Source organism: Nipponia nippon, unplaced genomic scaffold (genome assembly GCF_047370975.1).
Source record: "Nipponia nippon isolate SJK-2023a ecotype South Korea unplaced genomic scaffold, ASM4737097v1 scaffold_3, whole genome shotgun sequence".
Lineage (NCBI taxonomy): Eukaryota > Metazoa > Chordata > Aves > Pelecaniformes > Threskiornithidae > Nipponia > Nipponia nippon.
In genome coordinates, this window is record NW_028262347.1 from 121015887 (window position 1) to 121028109 (window position 12223).

A 12223-nucleotide genomic window follows, 5' to 3' on the forward strand; every position below is an offset into this window, starting at 1 on the left:
TCAGCATTTTACATGCTGCGCTCTCTTCATTCTAAATATCACTAAATAGGGACTTCTGCAGCACTGCATTCCTAGTATAACTAAATTAACTTAACAGAGACTGTACTTTTGTTATGATGTAAGTACCTAAAAATACACTTAAATCATGTTATTTTTCCTGAATGAATCTATTCTGTCTTATTACAAATGTAGTTAACTCATCTAGATATTACAATAGTTGCCAGTGAGCACTTTATTTGATTTATTAACTCTGAGTTCATCCTATTTAAATGTGATTTTTCTGGCATGCTCTTTCAGACCACATGAGGGATTTCACAATGTATTGACACAGGCTGCTGTCTTTCTCTGCAGTCAGCTGTAATTTAAAGATTGTAATAGGTTGTACAATTACACCTCCAGATTTGGGTCGTTCAAATGTGCTCTTGGTATATCTAAGATACCAGTTGATTCTTGGCTGCCCTGGCAAGGCTGTGCCTGTCACAAGTCAGACTTGGGAGTTTTTTGTTATGCTTAAGGTTGCCTGTGCTATAGAGCCTTAGGTTTTTGGACCAGGCTGGGGGTGGATTGCGAAGGTGAATGTTACGCAGCAGCGTACAAGGAGGATCTCACTCCAGTAATGAAAATGCCATAATAATGCATGTACGTATGTGTGCAGTTCTCGTAATACTCCTGTTATTACTAAGCTAAAAGTACCATCAATAGTTGTGCTCTGAAATGGAGGCAAGCTATCATTACATGATGTGATGCTACTAAAACTTAACTTTTGATTTTTATATAAGCTGTAGCTGTTAAAACAGGTGAAATATAAAAGTTAGGAAACTAATAGGTAGGTTTAAAGTGCATTTAGAGCAAGGTCTGCAGCATTCTAGACTTAAGGTACCTGAATGGCTCTTTAGGTATGCGTTGTTGTATTTAATAAAATTGCTATGAGTATAAAGAAAAAAGAGAAGGAAAAGTAAGTCTTCCCAGTGTCTAATAGAAAATGGTAACTTTCAGTGTTTCAAAAGGTACTTGATCTGATTGAAGCTAATAGCTACTAAGTTATTGATGTGTAATTTGAAAGAGGTCATTATTTCAGGGTTGAGGAAACAGAATTACGTTAATGATTTGGTAAAATCTACCCATGATTCTTCCCTGGGGTTATTGGTGGATAACAGTTAATACTCCTCCTTGAAGCATTTCCTCACCTTGAGTAATCAAAACAAAAAGAAACATTCCTTTCTTCTGCTACTGGGTATGTTGTGAAAATGCAAGAAGAATGAACAGACTTTCTACAGGCTCTACATGTAGGTTCAGGAAAATGCCTTGATCCAAATGGATTTCACTGGCTGCAGGCAACCTTACAGGGTTTAATATTTGGGGTTTAAGCACTAGAAATCAAAATACCTTTTCTAAAATTATGAAATATACGTTACAGGTGTTTAAAAAAAAAAAAAAGAGATGAATAGCTGTAAATCCTGCATTTTCACTAAAGTATGGAAGAGGAGAATAAAACAAGACTACTTTTTTTTTTTTTTTTTTTTTTTTTTTTTTAAAATCACTCTTTGTAGGTACAAGTAATGGCTCTGTCCTGGTGTTTCATCTTACAAGTGGACTCTTACACAAAGAGTTAAGCATCCATTCCTGTGAAGTCAGGTAAGATTTTAATTTTAATTTTAATTCCTACTATAATCCTTCTGGGAGACAAACGTTAAAACATCTAACTAATGTTGTACCAGCAATGTGCGTGTCTCCTTTCCTTGTTAATGATGCTCAAGAAAATTGCCTGTTAAGTAGTCTACCTTAACAGTATCTTTGTTATGTATAAGCAGTAACATAAGTAAGTATGTAAAAATTAGAGTGAAAATTACATTGAACTAAATATTTGAATTGTATCTGTGCCTGCTGATCTAGGATGCATATCAGCTACTTCCAGTTTCTTTAGTGCATTGTAGTACAGAGAAGACTTTTTAGGACAAGAAACTTTATTACAGTGTCTCATTTATATAACTGTCGTGACTCACAGGTTGTGTCCTTTGAAATAATTCTGGTTTGTACATCAGGATTTATTTACTTTGCCACCTTGGGGCTGAAATTACTATTGAGACAGTTCTAGTCCTAACTGAAGTAAAAATAATTTTATCGTTACAAGATTTTAAAGACTCAGTATTTATCAATCCTAAGTAAGGATCAGAGTAAGTTTTAACGCTGTTGTACTGTGTGTTTTTGTGTACACAATGACATAACTTTTTGGATAACTAAAGGCAAAGATATTCAAGATGGTGCTTGCTGGATACATATTTCTAGACAGATTTAAGCATGGAAAATAAAATATTTATTTTTAGTAGTAATATTAGTAAAAGTTTGTACCAGAGTTGTGGCATGAAGCCTTCATCAGTGTAAGGTCTTCGTTTTACTGTTCATTCTACAAAAAGATAAGAAAAATACAGGTGTCTGAGCATAGATAGCTCTAAGAATTCATTACGTAAACCTGCTTTGAATCTACCACCAAAATCACGTAAGTATATTTACGTTTATGGTGTGATTAGTAGGCACTGTAAGAATAGAATTTTTCTTTCTGTTCTAAACCATTTGAGTTTTTGTTTCATACCATTAACTACTTACAAAATTATTTTCATTTTATGTTCTGTTATGCAGCACAAGCGAATACTGCTTTTTTTTCTCATTAGGTAATTATAGAATTCAAAATTAAAACCACTACTAACATTTCACAGATTAAAGAAACAAACAAACAAAAAAAAGAAGACGGGGAGACAGGAGGAAATATGCTTTTGAAAAAAATATTTCTTTATCTTTTATTTAGGCTTATTGGAAGTTTAGTTAGTTTGGGCTTTTCACTTTGCAAAGGTTTTGCAACTTTTGAATACGTTGTCTTTCTAGGAACTGTCCTTGCACAAATAGTGTTTTTAGAACAAAATTAAAATGACTCTGAATTTTATTTAGTCATAAGCTATTACCTGGGTAAGTTTTTTAAATATTTTTTTTAATTTCCTCAGTCCCACTCTTAATGGTCTTAGTGACTGTCTGCATAAGTCTTACAAGTTCAAAGGAGTGCTTTAAGCAATGTAGAATAAGGCACAGTAGCTTTTTTTTTTAATTAATATTCATGGAGTGCAACAGTGTCTCTTTCAGTGGGAATTCTTACTTTACCTGTAAAATGAAGATAGATTGGATAACGCCTCTATTTCAGTTTTAACTGAAAATACACCTTTAGGGAACATCATTATTTTAGTATGTAATTGATAATACCCTGAAATTGTAACTCAAGGCCAGCAGAGTTTTCAGTGCCTTGTAAGTTTAAGAAAAGAATGTAATAAAACTGAGGTCTTTGGAATGGCAACTGTCCTTTACATATCAGCTGTGCTAAAATAGTGGCCTCTGAGTTGTCTAGGTGCTAGCAATTGACTTTTTCTTGAGATTAAAGTGTTCTTTGTTAGAAGCTACATATATAGTCGCATACTGTTTTTTTTTTTTTAAATTATTTTTAAACTTTGCAGTTCTGTATTGTGGTTAGGAGTAGGGCGAATTGTTTTTCTTTCTTCCATTTAAGATAGTTCATCCTTGTGAGTAACCTTCAATATTCATTTTGTCTGTGATTATTACTTAGCTATTTCACTATTTAGAATTATGTGAGTAAATACTTTTCCTTTGAGTTTAATTTGGTTTTTATTAGGAGACTGAGGCAAGAAGCAGCAGAAATGCTTCAGAGCACACAGAGAGGAAAAGGCAATCAGGCTGCTGCTAGGAGCGTGCGTGAGGGGAAAAAACAAAGGGTCACTATAGCATGTGTGCTGGCTGAAAGAAGCTGCAAGCAGGAGGTCAGTCTGTCTTCCTTCAGGATACAAAGAAATGCAATTAATTCTTATTACCAAGAGGAATTAGAAGAACCATGAATTGACTAAGCCTCATACCTGTTCTGTCTTTTAAGTGGAGCAATCTAAGCTATTGTGGTAAGATAGGAGATGATAGTACATCTTCAATGCAGAGGAGAATATATTTGAGACATAAATAAAATGCCTGCAATGTAGCTTCGAGCTCAGTGGAAGTGGTGCATTTGCAATGCCTCTCACTGCTACTTTCGCTTATTCTGATAGATAGATAACTATGACCAGAGCAGTGCTTCTCATTTGTTTTCGCTGAAGTTCAGCAAGTTCAAGATTGCAACAGTTTTAATTTTTATAATTAAAATCTCACTGACTGTAACAAGAATGGGTACGGCCTGCAGGCAAACTTGGAAATTACTGCATTACATCCAAATTTTAGCAGTTGAATTGAAGCTGGCTCCCCTTTGGGAGACTGCTTTGCAAATATTCATCACCACCTTAAAGAAACTTTCCTCGCGTAGAGAAAGATGAATGAAAAACTACCTACCACTTCTGTCATACGGGTGTTGGTGTGCTCGATTTATTTCTGTGCGTTAGTAAACACGCATTGCCTGACAAGCGTGAGCAGTGTTGCAATGAAATCCTGTGTATTCGGAATGGAATTCAGAAGTCTCCATTACAGGATGTACAATTATCTCGGATGTACCATGTTCAGCACTTAATCGTAATTTTTTTTTCTTAACCTATCTCTTAAAAAGGAAAAATTTGTTCCATTGCTGACGTTCACTTTTGAACATGTAGACCATACAAATACTTTTGAAGTACAAGGAAAATTCTTTTTAAGTAATAAAATTTGAGGCTGAGAGTATTTTCTGATAATATGATTGAGATTTTAATACAGTTTTCTTTAAGATATGGTTTTATTTCCAATTTTACCTTTTTCTTAAAATTCTTATAATTAATTTGAGTAGCAGCTGCCTTGTCATAAAGTCAAAACAATCCATTCCCAACTGGAAGAGTCATTTGTGGTTTTATCCGCTTCAGTACACTCTGTAATGTGGTTGCATTGGAAATATTAATCAAAACAACTGAATCTTACCCCTGCACTAACTGAGACAAGTTGAATGTACAGAATCTCTGAGTTTCATATTTTAAAAGAGTGGATCCAGTCTGAGAAATAGTTTACAGCTGAATGTAACCCTTAATTCTAGTAGACAAAGATGTCCTTTATTAGGAAATTTTGCAAATGGACATATTTCAATAGGGAAGGCATTACTTGTTTCCTTCGTTAGAACTTGAACCACTGTCTTCAGATTCTCAATTTACATGTATGACAATAACAAAAATTATATTGTTTCAGGTGCAAGCAGTTAGCTAAGCTAAGGTTTCCTTTTGATTATGAGTGTCTTGGGTTTCTGTAGAATTTTATTGGTATTGACAGATGGGCAGCTGGCAGCAAAGAAAAAGGACTTGTCCTGTTAAATCTGAGCTGATGAAAGAAGTACAGAAAATGCTTCAGGTCTTTGAATGAGAATGGTGAATAACTACTGGCAATAACAATCCATTACAAGTATTCTGTGCTTTTTCCAAAAAGCATAGTAGAATAATAGATAACAATTAGAAAAGTGTCTGAATTCATATTTCTTCCATTTCAGAAAGCTCCCTGTATTTATGACCCTTTGAAGACTTGCAATGTCACACATATATGTTTCAATTAATAATTGGATACTACTCATTTCCATTGAAATTATAGGTTCAACTTTCATAGGTCCTGGTGGGAGAAGGACTGGGTCCTAAATTTTTAACTTTACTTGAGGACTTAGGAATAAAGCTTCTTTTTTTTTTTTTTTTTTTTAAAGCTCGAACTAAAAAAATAAAGATAAATATGGCTGTAGCTTGTATGTGCAAAATATTATGGAAGTGCTTTTTGCTTTCACCATCTACATTGCATTTAGGAAAACTTCTACTTAATACAATGTGAGTTGGATTTACTGACAGTAAATCATAAATACTGTTATTTATCTTTTTCACATTTTGCATATATCCTTGCAAAACAGACTATGATTTTACAATTGATGTAACAGAAAACTTAGTTGTCCTGGAAATAGTTCTTAAGTAATCTGTGTTTGAAGGAGTTGAGGAAAACCTAAATCCTTTTATCCATGTTAAAATGAACTCAGGCATATGTATGTATTAGAACAGTCTAAATTTTCTTTTAGATTAGTTCCTTGATTTATTTCACAGATAAAGGACTCAACTATTTATGCTGGCATAAAGTGTGTGTGGGAAATGGGGACGGGAGGACTATCTTGATTTGGAACAGTACCACCTAGTGCCGCTTTCTATCTTCTTGTGGCCTGTGGTATATCTCAAGAATTTGCTTAGAATCCATATGTGCTGACAATATGTTATATACTGTGTAACTTTACATCCTTGCAAGACTTCAAGGTAATTTGGTTTGTGGCTGCCTTGGCATGATCTAAAAGAGAAAAAAAAAAAATCAGGTTGCTCAGTTCTTTTGTGATAGCCTTTGAAATCTCTACAGGGCCTCTCTTATTCTATCATCTTTGTTTCTCCTCTCTCTGGCCTGAAAGAATCACATCTCTGCACCCTATTATCCATATGAGTATTTTGCTCTTTCTTTATGCTGGCAAATTGGAGTTATTTGATAGTTCTTCCCATCTGGTAAACCACTGATTTTAGTCCACTCTGGTGCTGAGTATCTGTGAGGGATTTTCACAGAAGTTACCAGTGTTTCTAACTGAAATTTTTGCTTTAACCAAACAAGAACCAGTGTAGTCTGAAAAGAAAGCTGCTCTTTCATTTAATTTGGTAACTTTATATTTACATCATAGTTGTAAATGCGTAGGTTCTTTTCATGCTTAAATGTAGTGTTTCCATGGGATGTAGAAAATTACTTCTGTGCTGTTTTCAAATTGAAGAACATATATGAAAAAAAATTACTGTACTTCAGTCCAGGCTATTCTAGCCATTCACATGTTTCGGCTAACATGCTCCGTGTGCTCTCTTCTGATGACAGGGGAATTGAGTGGATAAGCTTGACTGGGTTTATTTCCTTTGCCACATCAACACCTAACAATATGGGGCTAGTAAGGAATGAGCTGCAGCTGGTGGACCTACCAACAGGTTAGTATTTCCTGAGAAATCTCTACAAGAGGCTAACAGACTTGCTGGGGAGTGACAAATAGAAGTTCTTACTACCATTTTTTTTTCCTTCTGTTGTCACAACAAAATAAAATAATAAAGAGGATTTTTAACTGGTTCTGCTCTTCTGTCCTTGTGAAGCCACGTAATGTGTTCTATCTATTGCTCTACAGACAGACTTGAAACAACACCTTCACAAAGATGTCTGTGGTTTGATTTATTAAAAGAATGAATATGCGTCAGCAGGAGGTTTAGAAGCATTCACACAGTATTGGGTATTAGTGGTATATTTTGTTCACAAAATGCATACATTTTCAAATGTGTTTTGTCATAGTCTACACCCATTGTTTCATGTGCACCTGAAATAGTGTTCAACCATTTATTGTGCTTTGTATCAGCAACAGATAATTTTTCAAAGTAGGCCAGGCGCATGGCCAGAATTTGAGTGTGTGTCTGAATGTAAAGTGGGTATACTTCTATGAAGAATTGGAAGGGTTAAAAAATAAATAACTTTTAAAAAGATACAGTCGATAGCAAAACTAACAGTCAGATTGTGTGTGTTTTTCAGCCACTCTGGCCTTATAATGGATGACAATTATATTTGTGATTGAGTTCAATATTTGCACAATATGAGGAGTTATAATTTGGAAGATTAGACAGCCCAAAATAGGAAGCACTTCAATATTTTTAAATTATTTTTGAACGGGAAAACCTGGAGCGATTTAATTTCTAATTGAAGAGCCCGAGTCTTGTAACTCATGGCTAATTCTGAATTGCTTTATGTAGCATAAAGTGATTTTTTTTTTTAATTAAGCTTATGGAAAAGTCTCAATTTTTGCATTTACAGGGTGCTGCACAAAGAGGCTATTCTTTTAACGTAACAATATTCTATTTTTTTTCCTGATAATGTCTTTTGTTCATTTGTTTAAAATCAAAATAGAAAAGATACATTTTTAAAAATTAATTTCAGGTAAAATGGGATTTTGATTTTTCACTTCTAAATCAGTATTGAAGCGTTTATAAATATAACTGATAAAAGGCTTAGTATTTCTGCAGGCAACCAAGTTCCAAGTAAATGTGAATACCTGACACCTTAATGTATGTTTTGCTTAAAAAAAATGTTACTTTTCCCCTTTTAAAACTTACAAGAAAGGCATAGCTACTTAACTGTTTGATCGTTGGGTCTTCCATCACTAATTAGCCCAACTTTCTATTTCAGTTCTAGGAAGGCTGTGCTGATTTGTATTTACTTCATGAACACTTTGACAAAATTCTCATTTATGTTTCTGAACAACAATAAGGCAAAAAATTCCTATGGTGTCTGATCACCAATGAAGGAAATAGATCTGGAAGGTTTCCTGCAGGCTGGCCTCTGACACGAGAGCTCTAACTAGTGTTGTTGATAACTAGATTTATTCACGTAATTGGCATAAGTATTTTAGCTATGAGTAGCCACAGGAGTGGCTGAAGTTTGGAAACTTGAATTTTCCTTGAAAGCTAACTGTCTTTGAAACTTGCATAGGAGATGCTGCAATATCCTGGTGTTTGTCAATCATTATTTATTTTAGTGATATGTGTAACGCCTTTAATTCTGCAACACTTCCTACAGGTGGGTCAAAATTTTGTTGGGGATAAGATTAGAAGTTCTTATGGCTTTTCAGCAGTGTTCATTCTTTTAGCTGGAGAGAAAGAATAGTTCTGCTAAATGTAGAATGAGTTAATACTTCAGCATGGAAATACTTTCAGACTTCTAAATATAATGTTAGTTTATGGCAGAGTTAATTTATGTTACAAAACCTGAAATGTACTCATGAATTTCCTCCTTGGGGAATCAAGAGTATACCTCATTGGCTTTGAGTGGAAAATAATAATTCTCTGAACTCTCTTTCTGTATGTACATAGTGCTGATTATGCATCAATTTCAGTCGTTGTGCTCTGGAAGCCAGTCAGGTATTACATTGGACAGTAGAGTTAACATTATATTTAGTCCTTTGAAATGCACTAAAACTTCGACAACGACAAGAGTGATGTAAGATAAGGCAGGTTACTCGGAGATGTTCTAGTTTAGTTTGTAAACTATTTCTGTTTATAAACAGAATAGTTTATAAACTATTTCTATATTTACATATAGTTTAGTAACTATTTCTGTTTTCTCCCATGTTGTTGTGTTCCAGGCAGGAGCATTGCATTTCGTGGGGAGCGAGGCAATGACGAGCCAGCTATTGAAATGATAAAGGTGTCTCATTTGAAGTAAGTAGATTAGCTTTGTGAAGTTTATAAATTTTACTGTACTGCATGCAGATCCTCACGACTTAATAAAAATAATAGAAATGCCAGGAAAAAAGCACAGAGAGTATAGACAAATGTACAACAGCATCAAGAGAAAAATACTTTAGGATATTAGTTCAAAGTGCAAAAGCTGTGAATGTTTCTGTGGTTGACTTTGTCACTTGAGGATCCAATCACATTGCAAGGTCAGTTGTTAATATTTTAGTTCTTTTAAGAATTGTGTTCACTGAACAGACATTTTGATAATATTAAGGAGAGTAAAAGTGCTGAACAGTTTCTGTCAACTTTGATTATGTTATGAGTTAGTTCCTCTTTCTCTAACTTAAGACTTGCTTAAAAGTGGAAGGTTGGCATTAAAAGCGGGATGATTTTTCACCATGAAATCCTGCTTATTTTGAGATCAGGCCTGTGACAGGAGGCCCTGGTCAAAAATAACAACAGTATTACTCTGTGAGATTGCTTTAGTTTCCTGTATAAATGAAATTAAAGTAGCATTGAATTTAATAAGGCATTATCTCTGAACTTTAGAAGTTTTTTTCTTTACAGTGGAAGGAAAAAATTAATGTTCTCCAGCTTGCATAGGAATATTTTTGGAAGTATGTATGTGTTCCAGAGAATTTGGAAGAGTTCAACCATATAATGGTCTTATTAATACATTAAAAATTAAGAACATCCATGGGCTTAGATGAAGAGACTAGAATGTTAAGTGAGAACAAGAAAGGATAGTTCATTTGAATAGAAATTAATGCAGTTGAGAAGAATACATATAGCTGCAGAGCCTCTCTGTATTTTCGAGTTACATGTGAAAAGTGGTAGATTGAAGGTGTTTTACTCATCTAGCTCCACAGATGAAAGCTCTGAAGACATGACTGACAAGTGGTTTAGTGTAAGAGGATTTTATGTTCATTTATCACTGGATTAGGGAACTGACATGCACCTGGAGTAGAGAAAAAAAATCTCTCCAACCTAAAGGCTTGGTATGTCTTTCTGATATCTGGTGCAGTCATCAATTTGGGCTGAATATGGCTAGATTAGAGGTGTTGCTGCTTTCTCTGAATTCCTTCCCTTGTCTCCTTTACAGTAATTGAGCAGTACCTGACAGAGATTTCTAATTCTTTTAGCTTTGAAGGAGGATGCTTTTTCAGACAGTCTTTTGCACCTGAGTAAATCAAGGAAATCACAAGCTTCGGAGTGGGATTTGAGACAAATTAATTTACTCTGCTTTCTCTTAGTTTTTGAGGGTTTCCAGAGTGCTGATAGAAACAACACGTGTGAAGTAAAATGCTCGGATTGAAATGGAATGATTACTTTTGATGTAGTAAATTCTTACTTGTTTTAGGCAGTATCTAGCTGTAGTATTTAAAGACAAACCACTGGAGATCTGGGATGTCAGAACATGCACTCTGCTCAGAGAAATGTCTAAAAACTTCCCTACAGCAACTGCTTTGGTAAGGAATAAAATCTGATACTTACTATTTATTAAATGTAATATGTTGAGACAGTATAAAAATCTATGAACAGTTTTGCAGCAAAATGTTACTGGATCTGTAGTGTACAGATAAGTGCTTTCACTCTTCCGTTTTCATCTGTCATCAAATAGAGGCAAGAAAAAAGGAGGTGCTAGTGGAAAAATCTGGTCTGCTCCTTGGGTGATGGAGGGAGGTACCATAGAAAGCAATTTTCCTTGAAATCATTATAATTAACAGCAAAATCTCCAGTAAATTCAGGGAGTAAACATTTGTCTTTTCCATTTTTCCTGGACAATTTTTCACAGGAGTGGTCACCTTCTCATAATTTAAAAAGCCTAAGGAAGAAGCAGTTAGCAGCCCGTGAGGCCATGGCCCGGCAGACGGTTGCATCAGACACTGAAGTTAGTAGCGTAGAATCTTCTGTGATCAGGTATTTCTCATTCTGATATCATGCTGTTCTGCATCAGTTGTTGTTTTTCCATCGTGTGCCATTGTTCTATAGAACAGAATATTTTGGAACTGATTCTTCAGTACGTACCAGGCAAAGCAACTTTATGGGCCTCCCTTTAGCTTTGAGATGTGGAACTTTGATCTGCTGCTGAATGAGAGAAACAGTGTACCTGTTTCTCTCAGGTGTGTCTGTAGCAGTCCATTAGTTACCTGGTTCTTGAAGTAAAACTCTTACTTGCCCCTGAACTTTTCCACAAGTTTATAAATGAGTTAACCATTGCTTCTGGATAAATTGTTTTGAAGGTTATATGCATTTTTGTGCTGCCTGGGGGAGGAGAATTTGCCTTGCAATTCTAATTTCCAGAAAGAAATACTTGTGTCTCATTCTGTTTTTTCTTTAAAGCTTGTTACAGGAAGCTGAAAGTAAATCGGAGCTGAGCCAGAACATTTCTGCCAGAGAGCACTTTGTGTTTACAGGTGCTGATGGGCAAGTTTATCATCTCACAGTAGAAGGAAACTCAGTAAAAGACAGTGCAAGAATTCCTCCTGATGTGAGTTCCAATTTTCTATATTGTTAATACTTTTATTTTTTTCTTGGATATGATTGCCAGAAAAAAAATCAGGGATATGCCTTGTAGTGGAAAGTGGTCATTAATGCAGTAGTTTGAAATATGAAATAAAAATTCCAACTGCAAAAACAGTAGCAATTCTGTTTTCACAATCTTAGTTTTTCTGTTGAAAACCCTGTTGAAATACGTGATTTTTTTTTTTTTTTTTTTTTTTTTTTACAATTTAGAATCTTCATAGGCCCTGACTTGCTTTCTGAATAAATTACATGACATATTTTTAAGAATTTTAGTAAAGCATATACAAAAAGCTTGAATAACAAAGAGGATGTTACTGAAACATGACTATGCTCTGTCAAGGGATTTTATCTTTCATCATGAGGACGGCTTGAGTGGGCCAGAGAACTCTTTGTGAGTTTTAAGTTTGATTCCCCACCTCCCCCAGTTACTCTGAAGAACA

General features: G+C 34.8%; 1 protein-coding gene across 7 annotated transcripts in view; it reads left to right on the plus strand.

Moving 5' to 3' along the window:
* The window catches only part of WDR11 (WD repeat domain 11), a 47616-nt gene that overhangs the window by 19587 nt on the left and 15806 nt on the right, over window positions 1-12223 (plus strand). For all 7 annotated transcript variants that reach the window (XM_087766798.1, XM_087766799.1, XM_087766800.1 and 4 more), the window contains exons 11-16: window positions 1551-1635; window positions 6865-6971; window positions 9164-9239; window positions 10618-10726; window positions 11053-11177; window positions 11601-11748. In XM_087766798.1, coding sequence (XP_087622924.1) covers window positions 1551-1635; window positions 6865-6971; window positions 9164-9239; window positions 10618-10726; window positions 11053-11177; window positions 11601-11748 — 650 coding nt within the window. The remainder of the gene's footprint in view (window positions 1-1550; window positions 1636-6864; window positions 6972-9163; window positions 9240-10617; window positions 10727-11052; window positions 11178-11600; window positions 11749-12223) is intronic.